Source organism: Gobio gobio (assembly GCF_949357685.1).
Source record: "Gobio gobio genome assembly, chromosome: 19".
Taxonomy (NCBI): domain Eukaryota; kingdom Metazoa; phylum Chordata; class Actinopteri; order Cypriniformes; family Gobionidae; genus Gobio; species Gobio gobio.
The window spans coordinates 50,647,730-50,674,736 of record NC_137112.1 but is presented as its reverse complement, the minus strand read 5'-3'; the positions used below and the strand labels follow the sequence as shown (position 1 = coordinate 50,674,736).

General features: G+C 44.6%; 1 protein-coding gene across 1 annotated transcript in view; it reads left to right on the top strand.

Annotated features, from left to right (window-relative positions):
- avil (advillin) overlaps window positions 1-27,007 on the top strand; it is a 33,059-nt gene that overhangs the window by 3,394 nt on the left and 2,658 nt on the right. Inside the window, exons 6-19 of the mRNA XM_079844088.1 lie at window positions 115-225; window positions 3,243-3,448; window positions 3,553-3,631; window positions 4,998-5,096; window positions 5,256-5,409; window positions 7,637-7,737; window positions 7,805-7,942; window positions 8,268-8,426; window positions 9,558-9,737; window positions 9,832-9,980; window positions 10,056-10,200; window positions 11,617-11,805; window positions 11,892-11,960; window positions 12,061-12,168. Of these exons, the coding sequence (XP_079700214.1) occupies window positions 115-225; window positions 3,243-3,448; window positions 3,553-3,631; window positions 4,998-5,096; window positions 5,256-5,409; window positions 7,637-7,737; window positions 7,805-7,942; window positions 8,268-8,426; window positions 9,558-9,737; window positions 9,832-9,980; window positions 10,056-10,200; window positions 11,617-11,805; window positions 11,892-11,960; window positions 12,061-12,168 (1,887 nt within the window). The remainder of the gene's footprint in view (window positions 1-114; window positions 226-3,242; window positions 3,449-3,552; window positions 3,632-4,997; window positions 5,097-5,255; window positions 5,410-7,636; window positions 7,738-7,804; window positions 7,943-8,267; window positions 8,427-9,557; window positions 9,738-9,831; window positions 9,981-10,055; window positions 10,201-11,616; window positions 11,806-11,891; window positions 11,961-12,060; window positions 12,169-27,007) is intronic.

Here is a 27,007-nt window from a genome sequence, read left to right as displayed (position 1 = left end):
GTGAATCTCCATAAGGGAACTTTTCTCCTGGTCATTTGAAATCAAGCCAGTGATGGAGGAGTAAAACTATCCAGACTATAATTCTCAGACTATAAATGATTGAATATTGTGCAGGTGGAGATGAGCTGGAAGAGCTTCGACTCTGGGAGTGTGTTTCTGTTGGATATGGGCAAGACCATTATCCAGTGGAACGGCCCCGAAAGCAACAAACAAGAGCGTCTGAAGGTTGGCATCTTATCTATATATACTGTATATACACCGACCAGGCATAACATTATGACCGGTGAATAACACTGATGATCTGTTAGTGGGTGGGATATATTAGGCAGCAAGTGAACATTTTGTCCTCAGAGTTGATGTATTAGAAGCAGGAAAAATGGGCAAGAGTAAGGATATGAGCGAGTTTGACAAGGGCCAGATTGTGACGGTTAGACGACTGGGTCAGAGCATCTCCAAAACTGCAGCTATTGTGGGGTGTTCCCGGTCTGCAGTGGCCAGTCTCTATCAATGTGAAGGACCAGTGGAGAACCGGCCACAGAGTCATGAAGGACCAGTGGAGAACCGGCCACAGAGTCATGAAGGACCAGTGGAGAACCGGCCACAGAGTCATGAAGGACCAGTGGAGAACCGGCCACAGGGTCATGAAGGACCAGTGGAGAACCGGCCACAGGGTCATGGAGGACCAGTGGAGAACCGGCCACAGGGTCATGAAGGACCAGTGGAGAACCGGCCACAGGGTCATGAAGGACCAGTGGAGAACCGGCCACAGGGTCATGAAGGACCAGTGGAGAACCGGCCACAGGGTCATGGAGGACCAGTGGAGAACCGGCCACAGGGTCATGAAGGACCAGTGGAGAACCGGCCACAGGGTCATGAAGGACCAGTGGAGAACCGGCCACAGAGTCATGAAGGACCAGTGGAGAACCGGCCACAGGGTCATGAAGGACCAGTGGAGAACCGGCCACAGGGTCATGAAGGACCAGTGGAGAACCGGCCACAGGGTCATGAAGGACCAGTGGAGAACCGGCCACAGGGTCATGGAGGACCAGTGGAGAACCGGCCACCGGGTCAAGGAGGACCAGTGGAGAACCGGCCACAGAGTCATGAAGGACCAGTGGAGAACCGGCCACAGGGTCATGAAGGACCAGTGGAGAACCGGCCACAGGGTCATGAAGGACCAGTGGAGAACCGGCCACAGGGTCATGAAGGACCAGTGGAGAACCGGCCACAGGGTCATGAAGGACCAGTGGAGAACCGGCCACAGGGTCATGAAGGACCAGTGGAGAACCGGCCACAGGGTCATGAAGGACCGGTGGAGAACCGGCCACAGGGTCATGAAGGACCAGTGGAGAACCGGCCACAGAGTCATGAAGGACCAGTGGAGAACCGGCCACAGGGTCATGAAGGACCAGTGGAGAACCGGCCACAGGGTCATGAAGGACCAGTGGAGAACCGGCCACAGGGTCATGGAGGACCAGTGGAGAACCGGCCACAGAGTCATGGAGGACCAGTGGAGAACCGGCCACAGAGTCATGAAGGACCAGTGGAGAACCGGCCACAGGGTCATGGAGGACCAGTGGAGAACCGGCCACAGGGTCATGGAGGACCAGTGGAGAACCGGCCACAGAGTCATGAAGGACCAGTGGAGAACCGGCCACAGGGTCATGGAGGACCAGTGGAGAACCGGCCACAGGGTCATGGAGGACCAGTGGAGAACCGGCCACAGGGTCATGGAGGACCAGTGGAGAACCGGCCACAGGGTCATGGAGGACCAGTGGAGAACCGGCCACCGGGTCAAGGAGGACCAGTGGAGAACCGGCCACAGAGTCATGAAGGACCAGTGGAGAACCGGCCACAGGGTCATGAAGGACCAGTGGAGAACCGGCCACAGGGTCATGAAGGACCAGTGGAGAACCGGCCACAGGGTCATGAAGGACCAGTGGAGAACCGGCCACAGGGTCATGAAGGACCAGTGGAGAACCGGCCACAGGGTCATGAAGGACCAGTGGAGAACCGGCCACAGGGTCATGAAGGACCGGTGGAGAACCGGCCACAGGGTCATGAAGGACCAGTGGAGAACCGGCCACAGAGTCATGAAGGACCAGTGGAGAACCGGCCACAGGGTCATGAAGGACCAGTGGAGAACCGGCCACAGGGTCATGAAGGACCAGTGGAGAACCGGCCACAGGGTCATGGAGGACCAGTGGAGAACCGGCCACAGAGTCATGGAGGACCAGTGGAGAACCGGCCACAGAGTCATGGAGGACCAGTGGAGAACCGGCCACAGAGTCATGAAGGACCAGTGGAGAACCGGCCACAGGGTCATGGAGGACCAGTGGAGAACCGGCCACAGAGTCATGAAGGACCAGTGGAGAACCGGCCACAGGGTCATGGGCGGCCGAGGCTCATTGATGCCCGTGTGGGACGATCAAACAGACGAGCTACTGGAGCTCAAACTGCTCTAGAAGTTAATGCTGGTTCTGATAGAAAGGGCTCAGAATACACAGAGCATCTCAGTTTGTGGAGTATGGACCAGTCAGGGTGCCCATGCTGACCCTTGACCCCAGTTCACCGCCAACAGCGAGTTTGAGGCGTTGACTCGGCCTCCAAATTCCCCAGATCTCAATCCAATCGAGCATCTGTGGGATGAGCTGTACAAACAAGTCCAATCCATGGAGGCCCCGCCTCGCAACTTACAGAGTCAAATCACCTTTATTTATACAGCGCTTTATACAATGCCGATTGTTTCAAAGCAGCTTCACAGTGTTAAACAGGAAAATAATGCCACAGAATTTGATTCAGCCGCTCTGGAGGAAACAGTGATGTCATCAGCTCAGTTCAGTTCTCATACAGTGTCACTGCGGGCGGATCAGTGATATAGTTGAATATTTAGTGTCCCCAACTGAGGAAGCCAAAAGCTAAAGGTGACAGAGGCGACGGTGGCAGGGAACCAAAAAACCAAAATCTTTACAAATCAAATTCGAAAGATCATCATCAGAGTCATCATGCCTGAGACAGGTTTTTTGAGGATGTAGTGTCGATGAGGCAGTTTACAGGGGGGAGTTAAAGGATCTGCTGCTAACATCTTGGTGCCAGATACCACAGCACACCTTCAGGGGTCTAGAGGAGTCCATGCCTGGACGGGTCAGGGGACCAACTCAATATCATAATGTTATGCCTGATCGGTGTGAGAGAGAGAGGGAGCGAGAGTGTGACTTCATGCTGTTTACTGTGGACTGTAGGGCATGATTCTGGCCAAGGACATCCGGGACCGTGAGCGGGGGGGGCGGGCAGAGATTGGGGTGATTGAAGGGGATGCAGAGGCAAAATCCCCTTTGTTAATGGAGGTTATGGTGGGCATTTTGGGTGAGCGGCCCTCTGCGCTGCCCAGCGGGACGCCGGACGAGATCTCTGACCAGGAGCAGATGGCCAAGCTCACGCTCTATCAGTAAGTGCTGGAACTAAACCTCATGTTTCTCTTGATTGATTAACTGCTGCTAGTTGTGATGTCTAGCCGCTCTCACCTAATCTAACACATCTCTAACTGTGAAGCGTGTCCGATGCCAATGGATCGATGAAGATCACTGAGGTCGCCACCAGTCCACTCACACAAGACATGCTGAGCCACGACGTAAGTGCACTAGATCTACTGCAGCTGTAGTGCTCACTTACATTATACACATCTACTCACAGTAGACCATAACCAGTCTGTCAAAAATATAATATGTTAGAAATGGAAAGGAATGTGAACCTGACTGAGAAATCCAGATGTATTCTGACTACTCTAAGCGGCACTGAAATGATGATTAGATCTGAATATGATGATAGAAACTCAGCAAAAACATACTGGATATTGTGCTTTAAAGATCATTTTATAATATCCAAATAAGCTTTACGGGGTTTCCATGCTGGTCTTTGACCCTGGACTCTACATTTGACTGCATTTATTCACTGAAAGATACAGGACAAAGGACGAAATATTATTGAAATGAAAACAGCTGTCCTGCAACATATTTCAGCATTTATTTGGAATATAATCTTTTGTAACATTATAAATGTCTTTATGTGACTTTAGATCAACTTAATGCATCTTTACTGAATAAAATATATATATATACTTACCCCAAACTTCATTAGTGTATCCCGGTTTCCACAAAAATATGAATTGTTTTCAACATTGATTTAATCTTGAGCATCTAATGCTCATATGAGAATGATTTGTGAAGGATCACGTGACACTGATGATGATAATTCAGCTTTGATCACAGGAATAAATGACACTTTACTGTTTATTCACACAGAGATCAGATGATCTACACTGGGTGTGTGTGTGTGTGTGTGTGTGTGTGTGTGTGTACAGCTGATCTACACTGGTGTGTGTGTGTGTGTGTGTGTGTGTACAGCTGATCTACACTAATGTGTGTGTATGTGTGTGTGTGTGTGTGTGTATGTGTGTGTGTGTGTGTGTGTGTGTGTGTGTGTGTGTGTGTGTGTGTGTGTGTGTGTGTGTGTGTGTGTGTGTGTGTGTGTGTGTGTGTGTGTGTGTGTGTGTGTGTGTGTGTGTGTGTGTGTGTGTACAGCTGATCTACACTGGAGGAATATTTCACTGTTTACTGGAGTTATGATCAGATTCATGAGCAGAAGAGACTCTTTCAGAAATATTAATAAATCTCACCAATCACAAACTTTTGACTGACATTCATTCATTATTCATTCATTCATTCATTCATTCATTCATTCATTCATTCATTCATTCATTCATTCATTCATTCATTCATTCATTCATTCATTCATTCATTCTTTCATTCATTCATTCATTCATTCATTCATTCATTCATTCATTAATTCATTCATTCATTCATTCATTCATTCATTCATTCATTCATTCATTCATTCATTCATTCATTCATTCATTCATTCATTCATTCTTTCTTTCTTTCATTCATTCTTTCATTCTTTCATTCATTATCTAATTCATTCATTCTTTCTTTCATTAGGACTGTTACATTTTGGACCAGGGGGGAATGTCAATATTTTTGTGGAAGGGGAAGACGGCCAACAAGGCAGAGAGGCAAGCAGCGATGACCCGAGCTCTGGTGAGTTTCCTGACCCTAACCCTTCATTAATAATGACCAGCTGAAGCGGTCAGATCACTGAGAGATGAGTTCACTGTAGACATTCTGCTGACTATGAGTGTTAGTAGATGGACAGTGTGTGTGTAAGCTGACGTGTGGTTAATGTGCCTGATTCTCCAGGAGTTCATTAAACTGAAGGGATATCCTCTCAGTACTAAAGTGGAGTCTCTCAGCGATGGAGGGGAATCGGCTCTCTTCAAGCAGATGTTCCAGAGGTGGACGGGCAGAGAGCAGACGGCGGGCCTGGGCCGGACACACGCCGTGGGGAGAGTCGGTACGGGCTCAGTTTACTCAGAGGAAGGGCTTCCTTTGACCTCAACATCGCCAATTTGTCCAAGAGCAAACAATATTTGTAAAATACAATGCCAGGTTTATTACAAAATATGGAAGCTTGTTTCTGCCACGGATTAAAACAATAAAAAGGTCATCGCAACTTCTTATCTCACAATTACGAGTTAATAACTTACAGTTCTGACTCTTTTGTTTCGCTCTCAGTATTGTGAGATAAAAAGGCATTCAAATGTTGTATTTTTGCTCTGTGGCAGAAACCAGCTTCCCCAGTTTATTAGAAAGGTAGCATGAACACACCAGCACAGAAAACACACACAGAGATGATGACGCGATCCAAACCAGAAACACAAATCCAGACAGGAAGAAGATGATAAGAATCCAAACAGGAAGGACAGACACAATCATTCAAATAGTGAATGGAAACACTAACGCTTCACAAGTCACAGAGTCGTCATTCATTCCACTTCAAACTGTATTGCCATTAATGGCAGTTATGATATCTGGACACTTCAGATGGAAGTTCCACTGCTAATGATGAGGTTCTTCCTCAGGGTTTCTGTCTGGTTTTCAAGCACTAATATCTAAACATTATTAACCCTCTGGGGCTCTTCGGTTATTTCTGACCCCAATTTTTTTTTTATACATTTTTTTAAAAATCGTAGCTTCATCGGAATGGTCCGAAATTTGGTGACTTTATTGGTACTTGGTAAATGAACACCCAAAACAATTGGGGACAGGATTTTTATAAAGTCTAAGTTGTCGTTAAAAAAAATAGTCACACTCAGGACCTTCGGGTCAAAAATGAGTTTTTTGTGCATACAATCTACAAATCAGCCAGGATGCAGAAAAAAAGACTCAACAGTGAAGGGGTGAATCTCCAAAACAGTGTGCAAAAAACTCACACACACACACTTAATCACACACACACACACACACACACACACACACACACACACACACACACACACACACACACACATACACACACACACACACACACACACACACACACACACACACACACACACACACACACACACACACTTATACACACAAAAACACAATTAGCTTTTGGAATGGCATGCGTTAATTTGTGTGTGCGTGTGTTTTTGTGTGTATAAGTGTGTGTGTGTGTGTGTGTGTGTGTGTGTGTGTGTGTGTGAGTTTTTTTTTCTGTTTTGCACTCTTGATGTTTTAGAGATTCACCCCTTCACTGTTGAGTCCTTTTTTCTGCATCCTGGCTGATTTGTAGATTGTATGCACAAAAAAACTCATTTCCCATTCATTTCCTATGGGGGTCATTTTTGACCCGAAGGTCCTGAGTGTGACCCATAAATGAAGAACCCCAGAGGGTTAAATCAAGACACATTTACTGGAGAAGAGAAGCGACTGAAGATAAGTCTTGATTAATGACACATTTATCCACATGAAGCTCATTCAGAAGGACATGAGCAAACATTCCCAGAATATGAAGCGCCATCCTCACGTGTTCTGATCTGAAGAGCCCAAGCGCTGGCATTAACCCTTCAGAAACTGCTTCTCTAATCCAGCGTTACTGACCCTCGGTGTGAAGCCGTCGTGCGTAAATGATCTGCTCAAATACATCACATGTTCTGGTCATTCTTGGGCTGTTTTCCTTCATTAATGAACAGCCATGGTGTCCTCAGTGGCTCTGATGCTGGAGTCTCTGACACACACACACACACACACACACTCAGTGGCTGTAATACTCCAGCGCTGATACTCACTCAGGGGCGTGTCTATGCTAAAGGGCCAATCATTAGCAGTCGTGGGCGGGGCTTCCCTACTCTTACGCAGAAGTAGAGGGAAATATGAGAGATTGATAATGATTGATGGGGATTATAATAAAGTAATGGGTGTATAAACCAACTATAGGCTGGTTTATACACACACTGGACACACATCTGTGCTCAAACACATCATAAAAGTGAGTTTTGCATAATAGGTCCCCTTTAATATCAGTCGTTTTGCTTGTCTAGTAAACGTATCTTGATTTCAGAATGTTTGTACTGGAAAATGAGACCATCCCTTTTTGCAGAGCACAAATGTATTTTATAGATGAGTGCAAATGCTCTGAATGTGAGGGTTAGTGTTTATGGATATCCGGCAAACGGTTCTTCTACTCCACATGCAGCTGTGGTGTTCATGTCATTAGATCGTAATCTTTGCTGTATCCTCTCATGAATCAGCGGATGTTCCTCAAGAGAAGTTTGACGCCAGCCGGATGCACGTGATGCCGGATGTGGCTGCGCAGGAGCGGATGGTGGATGATGGCAGCGGAGAGAAGCAGGTGAGGTGGAGCACAGCTGGCAGAACAGCAGATCATGGGACACGCGTGACATCTTCTCCATCCTCAGGTGTGGCGCATTGAGAACCTGGAGATGGTGGAGGTGAATCAGGAGATGCACGGATACTTCTACGGAGGCGATTGCTATCTGATTCTGTACACCTACGAGGTTAACGGCAGGAAGAGCTACATTCTGTACATGTGGAAGGTACAGTAACATTTCCTCTGTGTGTGTAGAACAGATGTTATATTAACCCTTTACAGCCTGAAGGCATTTTTAGTGGAATAAGTTGCTGAAAACACAAGTTACCATCGATGTTCTCATTTGATAGAAAAATGTTTGCAGGTTCTTGTCACTGCTGAGAAAAAGTGATGCAATCTATAGATTTGTGTTATTATTCATGGTTGACTAATAACAGACTCATGTCAGCTACATGTGAACCAAATGTAATGTTGATATCTCAAAGCAATCAGAAGTTATGGCGTTAACCGCGGTTGACACACATAATAACCCTGTGATTGTCTGGACGAAGGGCCGGCACGCGTCTCAGGATGAAGTGACCGCCTGTGCGTATCAGTCCGTGACGCTGGACCAGCAGTACGGCGGAGGGCCGGTTCAGGTCCGGGTCTCCATGGGGAAGGAGCCGCGACACTTCATGGCCATTTTCAAGGGCAAAATGGTGATCTTCGAGGTAGACAACCACTGGCTCTGTTTAAAGAGAGATTTCTAACCCTTGGGGGATGTTCGTGTGTCAGTCAAACAGGTTTTTTTATTTCAATGAAATGATTGTACCATATTTGAATTCATTAATGTTTGTTTATTTAATATTTTGTATTTTAAAGGGGGGGTGAAACACTCATTTTCAGTCAATCTCATGTCAATCTTGAGTGCCTATAGAGTAGTACTGCATCCTTCATATCTCTGAAAAGTCTTTAGTTTTATTATATTTATTAAAGAAAGATACGCTGTACCGAGTCTTTCCGGAAAAAGGGCTGGGGGCGTATCGTGTGGGCGGAGCTAAAGAATGAACGCGCATCTATTGCGTTGAGCTATGCATGTTTACATAGAAAAACAATGGAATCAATAGCAAACAACACAAAGACCTTTGAAGCAGTTTTACTCTCCGCCTGCTTCCAACACACGACCGTGAACATTAATCTCTGGGACCGCTCCATCTTTCAGCATTAGACCAGCTACAAATCCAGAGTTTAACGCTACCTTGTTTATAAACCATCGTCGTCGAAATTCAGGAACAAACAAACACTTGCACAACTCCTGCTCCGGAAAAACAAACTCCATCCACTGTCCCATTAACGCTGGGTTCTTTGGGAAGTTGTGCCGGTTGTCTTGCCCTGACAACCAAAAACACACTTCTCTGGTGAAATTGTTGATTTGGTGAAGTCCTGTGATTGCAGGGCAGCCGCTTCCCTAAAGCGTTTGCTCTCTCGCTCTAGTCGCGCGCGCCCTTCCGGGAGAAGAGCCCGTACGGCCCGTACAATCATACATCTGACGTCAGATAGACCCATACTCGAAAAAAACTTTACGAAACGTATGAGAAACCAGAAGGAGTATTTTTGGCAAAGAAATACTCCATCAAGCGTCCAACTTTTTTTTGTGAAACTTTGTCCATGTTTAGGATGGGAATCCACGTCTTTTAACAGTGTAAAAAGCTCAGTATGAATGAAACAGCATTTCACCCCCCCTTTATAGCACTAAATTATATTTACGCTGCATTTATAATCCATAAGGCATGGATTTGAATGTGCATAATTCGTGAAATTGCTGTTGTTTTCTCAATAAAGTCCCTTTGTTTCCGTCTCAGGGAGGGACGTCCAGAAAGAGTGCCCAGGACCCGGAGCCGCCCGTCCGCCTGTTCCAGATCTGTGGCACTCAACCCAGCAACTCAAAGGCCATCGAGGTTCCCGCTCTGGCGGCCTCTCTCAACTCCAACGATGTCTTCCTTTTGAAAAGCCAGTATGGCGTCTACCTGTGGTATGGCAAAGTACGGCATCCTTTTGCAGAAGTTGAATAAACGGTGACACGGATAGTGGACGTTATTGGGGAATCAGTAGTAATGTCTCTTCATGACCTCTCAGGGCTCCAGCGGGGATGAGAGAGCCATGGCTAAAGAGGTGAGCGCCTTCATTAGGCGAGGCTTGTCGGAGGAAATTATGGCTGAGGGACAGGAGCCAAATGAGTTTTGGGAAATCTTAGGTGGAAAAGGACCGTATGCAAGCGAAAGAAGGTAAACAGAATGTTGATTGATTCAATGGGAAATAAGTTCTATATTCCTGACTGTTGATGTCACTTCTTCTCAAAGATTACAGATGGTTGCTTTCGATCATCAACCACGGCTTTTTGAATGCTCCAATAAGACGGGTCAGTTTATTGCGACTGAGGTGACCCAGTTCGCTCAGGACGATCTGAGAGAGGATGATGTAATGCTTCTGGACACCTGGGATCAGGTAGAACTAAAACTGCTCTGTTCATCTGTAATGAAATATTGGTTTGGTGGCTATAGACCCTGATATACTCATGGTGAAGTTATTTTTCATCCTTCACTTATAACGGTATAAAACATTTGAAACACTTGTGCAGTGATAAACTGTTAGTGAACATCCCGACGGCACACACATTTAGATGAACATGTAAATACACTCGGCCAAAGTCGGCTACCCTCTAACAGTTTCAGCTCTTCTGGGAAGGCTTTCCTCAAGGTTTAGGAGTGTGTTTATGGGGATTCTTCATTTGTGATGTTGGACGAGAAGGCCAGGCTCTCCGCTCTAACCCATCCCAAAGGTGTTCTATCGGGTTGAGGTCAGGACTCCAGTTCCTCCACACCAAACTCGCTCATCATGTCTTTATGGAGACGCTTTGAGCACTGGAGCAGTCATGCTGGGACAGGAAGGGGCCGTCCCCAAACTGGTCCCACAAAGTTGGGAGCATGAAATTGTCCAAAATGTCTTGCATTAAGAGTTCCTTTCACTGGAACTAACCCCTGAAAAACAACCCAACCCCATAATCCCCCCTCCACCAAACTTTACACTTGGCCATTGCAGTCAGGCAAGTCCCGTTCTCCTGGCAACCGCCAAACCAAGACTCGTCCATGGGATTGTCAGACAGAGAAGCGTGATTGGTCACTCAGAGAACACGTCTCCACTGCTCTAGAGTCCAGTGGCGGCGCGCTTTACCCCACTGCATCCCACGCTTTGCATTGCACTTGGTGCTGTAAGGCTTGGATGAGCTGCTCGGCCATGGAAACCCATTCCATGAAGCTCTACACACTGTTCTTGAGCTCATCTGAAGGCCACAGAAGTTTGGAGGTCTGGAGCTCCTGACTCTGCAGAAAGTTGGCCACTTCTGTGACCCTCAGCATGAGCTGACCCCGCTCTGTGACCCTCAGCATGAGCTGACCCCGCTCTGTGACCCTCAGCATGAGCTGACCCCGCTCTGTGACCCTCAGCATGCGCTGACCCCGCTCTTTGTGGCTGAGTTGCTGTTGTTCCTAAACGCTTCCACTTTGTTATAATCCCACTAACAGTTGAGTGTGGAATATTTAGTATAATATTTGGTCTTATTGCACAGGTGTCCACCGATCACGGCCCCACGCTTGAGTTCTCTGAGATCCTGAGAGCTTTTCCGGAAAGTTCACTTTGACAAGCTGTTTCAAACTCAAGAAACGAACTTTGTGCAAAATCTGTTTGTTTCTTAATTTCACATGAAGTGTTTTGGGGCTTTAAGGGTGATGTCCCCAAAAGAGCACTATCAATATCCTAACATCTTGATAATATTAGTATAGCAGCTGCCATACAAATAAAACATTTGATCTTTAAACACTTTTAAAACTCTCGAGTCCTTACTTCAGCATTTGGCTCTTCTAGGTATTTCTCTGGATAGGTAATGAAGCCAATGATGTGGAGCGCCAGGAATCCGTGAAAACTTGCCAGGAATACCTGCGGACTCATCCTGGATCCCGAGACCCCGACACTCCCATCATGATCGTGAAGCAGGGCTTCGAGCCGCCCACCTTCACCGGCTGGTTCACCGCCTGGGACCCAACCAAATGGAGCGTAGGTTTGATTTCCATTAGACTAACAGAGTGAAAGAGTCTCTGCAGATGAAGCTGGAGCTCACACTGCCTTTATTCCTGCATTAGGACGGAAAAACCTACGAGCAGCTGAAGGAGGAGTTAGGAGAGATCACACTGCCAACTAAAGTTGAACCTGTACGACCTTATATACCCTAATATACAACATAAACATTTCACTCAACATTGGCCTGATTTGCATAAAACATTTGTGTAAAATGTTCATTTCCTCTGACAGGAATCCTCTGGTGCGGAGACCAAAAGCATCACATATTACCCACCAGAACTGCTGATGAACAAAGAGGCCGGAGAGCTTCCAGAGGGCGTGGACCCCGCCTACAGAGAGGTGTGTATCGCTCTGAGCCCTCACACACACCTCGAGCAATGAGACGGCGAACGCGAGTGTGTCCTGCTAGTGTCCGCTAACACGAGTGTGTTCTGCTAGTGTCTGCTAACGCGAGTGTGTTCTGCTAGTGTCCGCTAACGCGAGTGTCAAGTCAAGTCAAGTCAACTTTATTTATATAGCGCTTTTAACAATGTAGATTGTTTCAAAGCAGCTTTACAGTGTTAAACAGGAAAATAATACAGCATAATTTTATTCAGCTGTATAGCCATTCTGGAAAAATTTCAAGTATCATACAGTGACAGTGTGGGCTTTAGATCAATAATTTGATCAGTAATTTAGTTTAAATGGTTAATTTAGTTTATTATTTAGATGTATTTCGATGTTTAGTTGAAAAATTTAGTGTCCCCAACTGAGCACGCCAAGCCAGAGGCAACAGTGGCAAGGAAACCAAAACCCCATTAGGTGACCTAATGGAGAAAAATAAACCTTGGGAGAAACCAGGCTCAGTCGGGGTACCAGTTCTCCTCTGACCAATTAACAAACAGCGTATTATTATTATTATTCTGGCAGTTTTACAGCTCGGAGGTCATAATAGATCAGAATATTCGAGGGACCGGGGGCAACATGCTGGAGACGGGTTTATTGAGGATGATGTTGATTAAATAATTATTAAAGTGCAATATTCGAATGATCGGAGGCAACACGCAGGAGACGGGTTTATTGAGATGCCGTGTCGATGAGGCAGTTTCAGGGGGAGTCTAATCACGGTCTCCCAGACACTTCGGGGTCCTGTGTTGGTCTTCTCTGGGCGCAGGTCCACCATCTGATCTGGATACGGCCCGGATCCGGCTGACTGCAGTAAACCTCGGGATAAAACAGAGAGACTAGCATTAGCATAGATGCCATTCTTCTGATGATGTAACGAGTACATCAGGTGTTATGGGAAGTGTTCCCGGTTCCGGCTGACCTAGTTAATGCAGCCTAACAATCATTTCATTGAAAAAGTGTTTTATGTGTATGCCACAGTAAAGAGATGTGTTTTTAGTCTAGATTTAAACTGACAGAGTGTGTCTGCTTCCCGAACAATGTTAGGAAGAGTTCCAGAGTTTAGGTGCTAAATAGGAAAACGATCGACCGCCTGCAGTTGATTTGGATATTCTCGGTATGATCAACTGGCCAGAATTTTGAGACCGCAGTAGACGTGATGGAGTATAATATGTTAAGAGCTCGCTCAAGTATTGGGGAGCTAAACCATTTAGTGCTTTGTAAGTAATAAGTAAGATTTTAAAATTTATGCGATGTTTAATAGGCAGCCAGTGCAGTGTTGACAGAACTGGGCTAATATGGTCATACTTCCTGGTTCTAGTAAGAACTCGAGCTGCTGCGTTTTGGACCAGCTGGAGTTTATTTATTAAGCGAGCAGGGCAACCACCCAGTAGAGCATTACAATAATCTAACCTTGAGGTCATGAACGCATGAACTAACTGTTCAGCATTTTGCATTGAGAGCATGTGCCGTAATTTAGATATATTTTTAAGATGGTAGAAAGCAGTTTTACAGATGCTAGAAACGTGGCTTTCAAACGAAAGATTAGTATCAAAGAGCACACCCAGGTTCCTCACTGACCAGAGGACTTGACAGAACAGCCATCAAGTGTTAGACAGTATTCTAGGTTACTACTTGTGGAGCTTTTTTGTCCAATAATTAAAAATTCAGTTTTTTCTGAATTGAGTTGCAGGAAATTACCAGTCATCCAATGTTTTATATCAGCTATGCATTCCGTTAATCTTGTGAATTGGTAAGTTTCTTTAGGGCGTGAAGAAATATAGAGCTGAGTATCGTCAGCATAACAATGAAAACTAACGCCATGCTTCCTAATGATATCTCCCAGTGGTAGCATATACAGGGTGAAGAGTAGCGGTCCTAGCACTGAGCCTTGCGGTACTCCATACTGAACTTGCGATCGGTGTGACATATCTTCATTTACTACTACAAACTGATAACGGTCGCATAGGTATGATTTAAACCATGATAATGCAATTCCACTAATACCTACATAATTTTCGAGTCTATTCAAAAGAATGTTGTGGTCGATAGTATCAAATGCAGCGCTAAGATCGAGTAACACTAATAGAGAGATACAGCCACGATCGGATGATAAGAGCAAATCATTTGTAACTCTGACGAGAGCAGTCTCAGTGCTATGATACGGTCTAAATCCTGACTGGAAATCCTCACAGATACCATTTCTTTCTAAAAAGGAACATAATTGTGAAGACACTGCCTTTTCAAGTATTTTTGACAGAAAGGGTAGATTTGAGATTGGTCTATAATTGACTAAATCTGTAGGATCAAGTTGCGTTTTTTTAATAAGTGGTTTAATAATTGCCAACTTAAAAGTTTTCGGTACATATCCTAATGACAAAGATGAATTAATGATATTAAGAAGAGGATCTATGACCTCTGGTAGCATCTCTTTTAATAGCCTAGTCGGTATAGGGTCGAGCATACATGTTGTCGATTTTGATGATTTAACGAGTTTAGCCAATTCTTCTTCTCCTATAGCAGTGAATGAGTGTGTGTGTGTGTGTGTGTGTGTGTGTGTGTGTGTGTGTGTGTGTGTGTGTGTGTGTGTGTGTGTGTCTTCTCCTATAGCAGTGAATGAGTGTGTGTGTGTGTGTGTGTGTGTGTGTGTGTGTGTGTCTTCTTCTCCTATAGCAGTGAATGAGTGTAATTTTTCCTCAGTGACACTACAATGCTCTGTCTGATGTGATGCTGTATTAGACGGCTGCATGGTTAAAAAAATGTTCCTAATATTATCAATCTTACATGTGAAGAAGTTCATAAAGTCATTACTGCTGTGCTGTTTACAATCATCAGAAGTTGAAGCTTTATTTTTGGTTAATTTAGCTACTGTATCGAATAAATACCTTGGGTTGTGTTTGTTTTCTTCCAAGAGAGTTGAGAAATAAGCAGATCTAGCAGTTTTTACAGCCTTTCTGTATGTGATCATGTGCTCTTTCCACGAATTACGAAATACCTCTAATTTTGTTTTCTTCCAGCTGCGCTCCATTTTTCTGGCTGCTGTTTTAAGGGCCCGGGTGTGCTCGTTGTACCACGGCGTTGGACTATTTTCTTTAATCTTCTTTAAGCGCAGAGGAGCAACTGTGTCTAAAGTACTGCAAAAGAGAGAGTCAATAGTTTCTGTTGCAACATCGAGTTCTTCTATACTATCTGGGATGCTGAGCAGATGATACTGATGAGGGAGATTATTTAAAAAGCAATCTTTAGTAGCGGCAGTGATTGTCCTGCCATTTTTAAAGCGAGGGGGCGGCTTTGCAACCTTAGCTAAATTAAGTATACATGATACTAAGTAATGATCTGAGATGTCATCGCTCTGCTGCAGAATTTCAACGGTATCAACATTTATTCCATGTGACAATATTAGGTCTAAAGTATGATTATGGCGATGAGTGGCTCCTGACACGTGTTGCCTAACTCCAATAGAGTTTAGTGTGTCTTTAAATGCTAATCCCAATACGTCTTTTCCGTTGTCAACATGGATATTAAAATCACCAACAATTAGTACTTTATCTACGGCCAGTACTAACTCTGATAGAAAATCAGCAAATTCTTTGATAAAGTCTGTATTATGCCCAGGTGGCCTGTATACAGTAGCTAACACAAATGTTGAACGGGTTTTATCATGTACACTACATAGCGTTACATAAAGCACCAAAACTTCGAAGGAATTATATTTGAAACTAGACTTCTGAGTAATACTGAAGATATTATTATAAATTACAGCAACCCCTCCCCCTTTACCTTTCAGACGCGGCTCATGTTTATAACAATAATCTTGGGGGGTGGACTCATTTAAGATAATGTAGTCGTCAGGTTTTAGCCAGGTTTCTGTCAAACAGAGCACATCTAGATTATTATCTGTAATAATATCATTAACAATAAGCGCTTTTGGGGAAAGGGATCTAATATTCAGCAACCCAAGCTTTATCAATTGTTCATCTGTATTATATATTTTGTTTATTTGTTGGACGTCAATTAAATTTTTACTGTTGAATGGTTTTGATGTTTTTTTGTATTTACTAATTCGGGGAACAGACACAGTCTCTATATGATAATATCTAGGTGAAAGAGTCTCTATGTGCTGGGATTTATCTGACTCCGGTAACGTGAGACAGCTAGCAGACGGTCGGTTTAGCCAGTTTGTCTGCTTCCTGACCTGGGCCCTAGTGAGTCAAGGTTTAGCTCTAAGACTATGTGCCAGATTACTAGAGAGAAGAGCGGCACCACCCCAAGAGGGATGGATGCCATCCTTCTTCAACAGGTCAGGTCTGCCCCAAAAACTTTTCCAATTGTCTATGAACCCTATGTTATTTTGCAGACACCACTTAGACAACCAGCCATTGAGTGATGATAGTCTGCTAACTATCTCATCACTCCTTTTTACCGGGAGCGGTCCAGAACAATAAACAGCCTCAGACATCGTACTAGCGAGTTCACACACCTATTTAATGTTAATTTTGGTGATCTCCGACTGGCGAAGTCGAACATCATTAGTGCCGACGTGAATAATAATCTTAGAGAATTTACGATTAGCTTTAGCCAGCACTTTTAAATTTGCTTTGATGTCAGGTGCTCTGGCTCCCGGTAAACAAGTGACTATGGTAGCTGGTGTCTCTATCTTCACGTTCCGTGTAATAGAATCGCCAATGACTAGGGCACTTTCAACAGGAAACTCAGTGGGTGCTTCACTGAGAGGGGAGAATCTGTTTGATGTTCTAACCGGAACGGAAAAGCGTTTCTTTGGTCTGCGACTATGCTGCCTCACTGTTACCCAGTTTCCCTGCTGCGAGGGCCCTGCAGCCGGAACCGAAGAATGTACAGAGTTCACTAAGCTATTCGCATCCAAATCAGTGTCTAAAGCTGTTACATCCTCACTACTCTCAGATAAAGTATGGATGCGTGTTTCTAATTCTGAAATCTTCTCCGTCAGCCTAACTATCTCCTTACATTTATCACATGTGAAGCCCTTTTCGCCAGCGGAGAAGCCTATACTGAACATGTGGCATGCACTGCAGGTGATAATGACAGGAGAAGACATGACTTACCGTGTTTGTTGATTAATCCAATTTACCACTTACCACAATCGTTTGCTGGACACAATTTACTAATCCAAGTTATGAACTCAGAAAAAGGGAGGCCCGGGTGCAGAGATAACAAGCTAACAGGCTAGCAAAATGCTAACGTGTGATGGTGATTTAGATTAAAAGCTAGCGATGTCAAATTTAACGTGATAGGCAATTTTTAAACAATGTATGGTGATGAGTAAGTTATATTTAGCAGTAGAAGAAAGAGGAAATATCAAAATAAAGATTCAAACGTAAGCAAGGCTCTACAGAGCTACAGACTTGAGCTACAGAGCAACAGACACAGCAGGCAGACAGGAGCAATCGATCAGCGAGCAATCGATCAGGAGCAATCCTCTAACGCGAGTGTGTTCTGCTAGTGTCCGCTAACACGAGTGTGTTCTGCTAGTGTCTGCTAACGCGAGTGTGTTCTGCTAGTGTCCACTAACGCGAGTGTGTTCTGCTAGTGTCCGCTAACGCGAGTGTGTTCTGCTAGTGTCTGCTAACGCGAGTGTGTTCTGCTAGTGTCCACTAACGCGAGTGTGTTCTGCTAGTGTCCACTAACGCGAGTGTGTTCTGCTAGTGTCCGCTAACACGAGTGTGTCCTGCTAGTGTCCGCTAACACGAGTGTGTTCTGCTAGTGTCTGCTAACGCGAGTGTGTTCTGCTAGTGTCCACTAACGCGAGTGTGTTCTGCTAGTGTCCGCTAACGCGAGTGTGTTCTGCTAGTGTCTGCTAACGCGAGTGTGTTCTGCTAGTGTCCACTAACGCGAGTGTGTTCTGCTAGTGTCCACTAACGCGAGTGTGTTCTGCTAGTGTCCGCTAACGCGAGTGTGTCCTGCTAGTGTCCGCTAACACGAGTGTGTTCTGCTAGTGTCTGCTAACGCGAGTGTGTTCTGCTAGTGTCCACTAACGCGAGTGTGTTCTGCTAGTGTCCGCTAACGCGAGTGTGTTCTGCTAGTGTCTGCTAACGCGAGTGTGTTCTGCTAGTGTCCACTAACGCGAGTGTGTTCTGCTAGTGTCCGCTAACGCGAGTGTGTCCTGCTAGTGTCCGCTAACGCGACTGTGTCCTGATAGTGTCCGCTAACACGAGTGTGTTCTGCTAGTGTCCGCTAACGCGAGTGTGTTCTGCTAGTGTCCGCTAACACGAGTGTGTTTTGCTAGTGTCCGCTAACGCGAGTGTGTTCTGCTAGTGTCCGCTAACACGAGTGTGTTCTGCTAGTATCCGCTAACGCGAGTGTGTTCTGCTAGTGTCTGCTAACGCGAGTGTGTTCTGCTAGTGTCTGCTAACGCGAGTGTGTCCTGCTAGTGTCCGCTAACGCGAGTGTGTTCTGCTAGTGTCCGCTAACGCGAGTGTGTTCCGCTAGTGTCTGCTAACGCGAGTGTGTTCTGCTAGTGTCCGTTAACGCGAGTGTGTTCTGCTAGTGTCCGCTAACGTGAGTGTGTTCTGCTAGTGTCCGCTAACGCGAGCGTGTTCTGCTAGTGTCTGCTAACGCGAGTGTGTTCTGCTAGTGTCCACTAACGCGAGTGTGTTCTGCTAGTGTCCGCTAACGCGAGTGTGTTCTGCTAGTGTCTGCTAACGCGAGTGTGTTCTGCTAGTGTCCACTAACGCGAGTGTGTTCTGCTAGTGTCCGCTAACGCGAGTGTGTTCTTCTAGTGTCCGCTAACGCGAGTGTGTTCTGCTAGTGTCCGCTCGCCGCAGTTCTCATGTTCACGTCCAGCTCCTGGTGTTTAATCTCTAACGCTCTGCTCATCTGCTCCATCATGGGCATCTGGTCTGAACACCAGGAGTGATCAGGAGCATTGCTGGAGCTGCTATTGGAGGAACTGAACACCACTGACCAACACACACACACACACACACACACACACACACACTTTCTTTCTGGAGAAGCGTTCAGTCTCTCCTCATGTCAACAGTGAATCCTCTGGTGCAGCTCAACTGGCTTTTAAAGGGAAAGGGAGATGAGGCTCTGATTGGTTTATTGCTCGTTACGCCCAAAACACAGCCATGACTCATTAAAGGTGCTTTCACAGTTGGCTCGATTGCCTGGGCTGAACCCGGGTTCGATTGCCCCGATTGTCCCTGTTTCAAGGGGCGTGTCTGCTGTGAGACTTCAGTGTAAACGCCCACTGCTGTGATTGGCTGACATCTTTGCATTTGAAATGAGTGTTAGATTATGTTGCGGAGGGGGCGTGGTTTAGCGAGATCTGCAGGAGAGAGAGAGACTGACCACGGAGAGCTGGAGGAAGTTTTATTGTGCTGTTGTTGAGAGCTGTGCTGTTAGCGTGAGCTTATTTGTATCTGAGAGTTCTGAATAAACAGTCCCAGTCACGTTGACTCTGTCTTCCACCTTATTCTACGAACTTTGTAACACATCCGTCACAGCCGTCGAGATGAACGAATCGTCAAAGTTTCTATATCTATTCCTATCACATGAACGGCTGCAGTGATGAGCATTAAGTACAGACGGTCTGTTGATCAGTGAAGGCAGTGATCTTGTCATTGCAATGCGTTTTCTCTCACAAAATGCTTTCACCACAACAGCAAACACACATGGACAGGAATATAGTAAGAGCTTCTGCAGCATAACAGCGTCATTCATTATAACGGCAGTTTGGGCAAATGTGCAGATACACTCGCGAAGTGTGATTGACAGATTGATTGACAGATTGATTGACAGATTGATTGACAGATTGATTGACATTTGCCTACGTTTATCTGTTGTCTGTGTGTTTATAAAGGGGATTTGGAAAAAGATGCGATAATGGTGTGAATATGTGTGTGTAATGTATGCTACTGACCCTCATGTGCACCCAAGGGTAGGAAACAATAAACCAGGTGGAGAATGGATCAAATGTGCGTGTAAAAGGTAACGTTAGTGCTGCCCTGATCGTGACAGAGCCCTCTGTCTCACGAACATTATAAAGAGTGTTCTCTGATCGCTCTCTGAAGTTTAATCACTTAAATAACGGATTTGTTTCATGCTACTAACAGAAACAATGGTTTAGTCTCTGGCTTGATTTACTGATGCATTAGGGCATCAAGACGGCGATCATTAAACAATCTAGAAAGAAAGTCTGAGTGAACTTGAATGATTAGCTACACATCAGAAACACTGATCACACTGATTTATTTTTCTCCATTAGGTCACCTGATGGGGTTTTGGTTTCCTTGCCACTGTTGCCTCTGGCTTGGCGTGCTCAGTTGGGGACACTAAATTTTTCAACTAAACATCGAAATACATCTAAATAATAAACTAAATTAACCATTTAAACTAAATTACTGATCAAATTATTGATCTAAAGCCCACACTGTCACTGTATGATACTTGAAATTTTTCCAGAATGGCTATACAGCTGAATAAAATTATGCTGCATTATTTTCCTGTTTAACACTGTAAAGCTGCTTTGAAACAATCTACATTGTTAAAAGCGCTATATAAATAAAGTTGACTTGACTTGACTTGACTTGATCACAGATCAGACATTAATGAACACTGTTGCTCACTGTTTGTGGCGGTGCTGTTGAATCCATATGGTAAAATCTGTTTATAAAGCCTGTGCTGACATTTTCTCTGAATCCTCTGGGCGGGCGAAGCAGAGGAAGGGGCGGAGACCGTTCCCCGTATGATATCATAACAGGGAAGATTCCAGATCAGCTCGTCTGAGCTTCATTTTCTCAAAGGCAGAGAAAGACACACAGAACTTGCTTTACACCCATCAACATTTCTAGCCACTTGGGGACCATAGACAGGCTAGGGGAAATCATATTAATGCTAAAAAACTTCATAAAGTGAAAATGTCATGCCATGGGACCTTTAATAGCGGTTCACTTCCGCAATTTAGTACGATTGCAGTTCACATCAAGGACCGTTTATCCCATCGTTAAACTAGCAGAAGTGGATTCGGACGCGCCCTCAGAGCTCCTGCGGTGTGAGCTTCAGCCCCTGACCTCAGATCAGTGAATACGGCCCTGTGGGTTCAGGAGCTGCAACACACACTCAAGCAACACTAGAGCCATGAGAGGATATGGGATCCAAAAACACCGTGACCAACAAGACCAACACAAACAACTTGTGACCGCCATTTTAGTAATAGCAGCTAATGGAGCTAACAGCTGCTGGATTGTATTGATGCCGATGTGGGATCGTAAAGCCATGAGCATCAATAGTAACGCAACGTTCGCCAGTGTTGACTGAAGGCTTGTTGGAGATTCAGTGGCGCTGTGCAGAGCGATCGCCGTATGACAGTCCAGCGAGAGCACACGACTCCTGTTGCTTCTGAATCACTCTTGAGGTGTTTTGATATCATACGCGGATCGTCTGCGCAGAGCCGATGCATCTCGAACACGCCTGGTGTGTGTGTGTGTGTGTGTGTTTCCCGCTGCCTCTCTAGCGTTGCTGGGAAAGATGAGATACAGTGGTGTAAGACTGGCTCTGTGGAGGCTCTAGCCCGTGGAAAGGACAACCGGTTCTTAGAAGGCTGGTCAATCAAACTAACTCCGAACCGGCACTAGCACTGGCTCTGAACTAGCACCAGTTCCTGCTGGTGGAAAAGGGGTGTGAGGGAATATTTTCCCCGTTTTATTCAAGCTGTAAATCTACACTACCCTCCTGAGCACAGGGATTCCAGCCTATGGGATATTAGTTAGTCATGGCCGATGATGATTCACTGACTGAAATGATCCTGCAAGTCCAATCAGTGTAAATGAAGTTGTTGCTCATGAGAGTTAGAACACTGAGGGCCCTATTTTAACGATCTGAAACGCAAGTGTCAAAGCGGGAAGCGCAAGTAACTTTGTGGGCGGGTCTCGGCGCTGTTGCTATTTTCCCGGCGGGATAAATGGCTCTTGCGCCCGGCGCAAATCTAAAATGGGTTGGTCTGAAGTAGCTTCATTATTCATAGGTGTGGTTTGGGCGTAACGTGAATAAACCAATCAGAGAGTCATCCAACATTCCCTTTAAAAGCAGGTGCGCAAGTTCCATTATGGATTGCTATTATTATGGCGTATTTACCAGGCGCACGCCAGGAGCGGTTCACAGCCGAGGAGACTGATGTTCTTGTAAGAGCAGTGAAAGACAGAGAAGTGAAGTTGTAATGTTGTACATTGTGCTAAAGGTGATTTCACAGTCTTTTTTTTTCAGTCTTTCAGTTTTTTAGTCGATTTTTTTTCCTGGTTCTTGACGGACAAACCAATTTGTCAGATGTCCTTATATACATATATGTCTTGCCACTATTGGGCAAACAGGTCTTATCCTTAATTATTACAATTAGCCTGAATCATTTGTAAGCTCGATTTATGCCTATTTTTTCACATCTTCGTGGCACACCACAATGATTTCCGTCATCTCATGTGTTAATATTTTTTTAGTGTAACAATTTATGATTTGCAAAAATAACTGTTGCATCTGTGTAGATTACATGAGCAAAGTGTATGCGCGTTGTGCACGCTATACATTATGGTCAAGCATGCGCCCTTAAAATAGCATATTGAACAACGCTCAACGCGCCACTGACTTTAGACTAGGTTTTTTCTGGTCAGTGGCGCAATTGTTTAATGGAACAGCAAAATAGCACCAGGGATTGTTTGCGCCGGAACACGCCTCCTTTTTTGCGCTGAACCGCCCAGGTAGCGCAAGTTCATTCACTAGTTTAGCGACGTGCTTCTGTGGAGGGAAAAGCGCGCTTTGCGCAGGTGCAAAATAGGAATGACACATGCGTCGGTGTACAAAGTCAATTGCGCTGGGTGCAAGATAGGGCCCTGAGAGTCATTTCCCTACACGGCTGGTCAGATTTGCACAAAGTCTGTCATGAATCATTTAAGCAAATGCCTTAATACATGACCAATGACCTGGACCTGTGAGTGTGTGAGAGAGAGTCAAGTCAGTCAAGTCAACTTTATTTATATAGCGCTTTTAACAATGCAGATTGTTTCAAAGCAGCTTTACAGTGTTAAACAGGAAAATAATGCAACAGAATTTTATTCAGCCGTCTAGCCATTCTGGAGAAAACCAAAACCCCATCAGGTGACCTAATGGAGAAAAATAAACCTTGGGAGAAACCAGGCTCAGTCGGGGGGGGCAGTTCTCCTCTGGCCAATTAACAAACAGCGTATTATTATTATTCTGACAACTTTACAGGTCAGAGGTCATAATAAATCGGAATATTCGAAAGATCGGAGGCAACACGCAGGAGACGGGTTTATTGAGATGCCGTGTCGATGAGGCAGTTTCAGGGGGAGTCTAATCACGGTCTCCCAGACACTTCAGGGTCATGTGTTGGTCTTCTCTGGGCGCAGGTCCACCATCTGATCTGGATACGGCCCGGATCCGGCTGACTGCAGTAAACCTCGGGATAAACAGAGAGACTAGCATTAGCATAGATGCCGTTCTTCTGATGATGTAACGAGTACATCAGGTGTTATGGGAAGTGTTCCCGGTTCCGGCTGACCTAGTTAATGCAGCCTAACAATCATTTCATTGAAAAAGTGTTTTATGTGTATGCCACAGTAAAGAGATGTGTTTTTAGTCTAGATTTAAACTGACAGAGTGTGTCTGCTTCCCGAACAATGTTAGGAAGAGTTCCAGAGTTTAGGAGCTAAATAGGAAAAGGATCGACCGCCTGCTGTTGATTTGGATATTCTCTGTATGATCAACTGGCCAGAGTTTTGAGACCGCAGTAGACGTGATGGAGTATAATATGTTAAGAGCTCGCTCAAGTATTGGGGAGCTAAACCATTTAGTGCTTTGTAAGTAATAATCAAGATTTTAAAATGTATGTGATGTTTAATAGGCAGCCAGTGCAGTGTTGACAGAACTGGGCTAATATGGTCATACTTCCTGGTTCTAGTAAGAACTGGAGCTGCTGCGTTTTGGACCAGCTGGAGTTTATTTATTAAGCGAGCAGGGCAACCACCCAGTAGAGCATTACAATAATCTAACCTTGAGGTCATGAACGCATGAACTAACTGTTCAGCATTTTGCATTGAGAGCATGTGCCGTAATTTAGATATAGTTTTAAGATGGTAGAAAGCAGTTTTACAGATGCTAGAAACGTGGCTTTCAAACGAAAGATTGGTATCAAAGAGCACACCCAGGTTCCTCACTGACCAGAGGACTTGACAGAACAGCCATCAAGTGTTAGACAGTATTCTGGGTTTCTACTTGTGGAGCTTTTTTGTCCAATAATAAAAATTCAGTTTTTTCTGAATTGAGTTGCAGGAAATTACTGGTCATCCAATGTTTTATATCAGCTATGCATTCCGTTAATCTTGTGAATTGGTAAGTTTCTTCAGGGCGTGAAGAAATATAGAGCTGAGTATCGTCAGCATAACAATGAAAACTAACGCCATGCTTCCTAATGATATCTCCCAGTGGTAGCATGTACAGGGTGAAGAGTAGCGGTCCTAGCACTGAGCCTTGTGGTACTCCATACTGAACTTGTGCTCGCTGGGACATCTCTTCATTTACTACTACAAACTGATAATGGTCGCATAGGTATGATTTAAACCATGATAAAGCAATTCCACTAATGCCTACATCATTTTCGAGTCTATTCAGAAGAATGTTGTGGTGGATAGTATCAAATGCAGCGCTAAGATCGAGTAACACTAATAGAGAGATACAGCCACGATCGGATGATAAGAGTAAATCATGTGTAACTCTGATGAGAGCAGTCTCAGTGCTATGATACGGTCTAAATCCTGACTGGAAATCCTCACAGATACCATTTCTTTCTAAAAAGGAACATAATTGTGAAGACACTGCCTTTTCAAGTATTTGGGTAGATTTGAGATTGGCCTATAATTAACTAATTCTGTAGGATCAAGTTGCGTTTTTTTAATAAGTGGTTTAATAATAGCCAACTTAAAAGTTTTCGGTACATATCCTAATGACAAAAATTAATTAATTATATTAAGAAGAGGATCTATGACCTCTGGTAGCATCTCTTTTAATAGCCTAGTCGGTATAGGGTCGAGCATACATGTTGTTGATTTTGATGATTTAACGAGTTTAGCCAATTCTTCTTCTCCTATAGCAGTGAATGAGTGTGTGTGTGTGTGTGTGTGTGTGTGTGTGTGTGTGTGTTCTCCTATAGCAGTGAATGAGTGTGTGTGTGTGTGTGTGTGTGTGTGTGAGTGTGTGTGTGTTCTCCTATAGCAGTGAATGAGTGTGTGTCTTCTCCTATAGCAGTGAATGAGTGTGTGTGTGTGTTCTCCTATAGCAGTGAATGAGTGTGTGTGTGTGTGTGTGTGTGTGTGTTCTCCTATAGCAGTGAATGAGTGTGTGTGTGTGTGTGTGTGTCTTCTCCTATAGCAGTGAATGAGTGTGTGTGTGTGTTCTCCTATAGCAGTGAATGAGTGTGTGTGTGTGTGTGTGTGTGTGTGTGTTCTCCTATAGCAGTGAATGAGTGTGTGTGTGTCTTCTCCTATAGCAGTGAATGAGTGTGTGTGTGTGTGTGTGTGTGTGTGTGTGTGTGTTCTCCTATAGCAGTGAATAAGTGTGTGTGTGTGTGTGTGTGTGTGTGTGTGTGTGTGTGTGTGTGTGTGTGTGTGTGTGTGTGTGTGTGTTCTCCTATAGCAGTGAATGAGTGTAATTTTTCCTCAGTGACACTACAATGCTCTGTCTGATGTGATGCTGTAGTAGACACTGCATGGTTAAAATTTTCTTCCTAATATAATCAATCTTACATGTAAAGAAGTTCATAAAGTCATTACTGCTGTGCTGTTTACAAACTGTTTTGGTTAATTTAGCTACTGTATCGAATAAATACCTTGGGTTGTGTTTGTTTTCTTCCAAGAGAGTTGAGAAATAAGCAGATCTAGCAGTTTTTACGGCCTTTCTGTATGTGATCATGTGCTCTTTCCACGAAGTACGAAAGACCTCTAGTTTTGTTTTCTTCCAGCTGCGCTCCATTTTTCTGGCTGCTGTTTTAAGGGCCAGTGTGTGTGTGTGTGTGTGTGTGTGTGTGTGTGTGTGTGTGTGTGTGTGTGTGTGTGTGTGTGTGCTCGTTGTACCACGGCGTTGGACTATTTTCTTTAATCTTCTTTAAGCGCAGAGGAGCAACTGTGTCTAAAGTACTGGAAAAGAGAGAGTCAATAGTTTCTGTTGCAACATCGAGTTCTTCTATACTATCTGGGATGCTGAGCAGATGATACTGATGAGGGAGATTATTTAAAAAGCAATCTTTAGTAGCGGCAGTGATTGTCCTGCCATTTTTGAAGCGAGGGGGCGGCTTTGCAACCTTAGCTAAATTAAGTATACATGATACTAAGTAATGATCTGAGATGTCATCGCTCTGCTGCAGAATTTCAACGGTATCAACATTTATTCCATGTGACAATATTAGGTCTAAAGTATGATTATGGCGATGAGTGGCTCCTGACACGTGTTGCCTAACTCCAATAGAGTTTAGTGTGTCTTTAAATGCTAATCCCAATACGTCTTTTGCGAATACGCGGCTCATGTTTATAACAATAATCTTGGGGGGTGGACTCATTTAAGGTAATGTAGTCGTCAGGTTTTAGCCAGGTTTCTGTCAAACAGAGCACATCTAGATTATTATCTATAATAATATCATTAACAATAAGTGCTTTTGGGGAAAGGGATCTAATATTCAGCAACCCAAGCTTTATCAATTGTTCATCTGTATTATATCTGTTGTTAATTTGTTGGAAATCAATTAGATTTT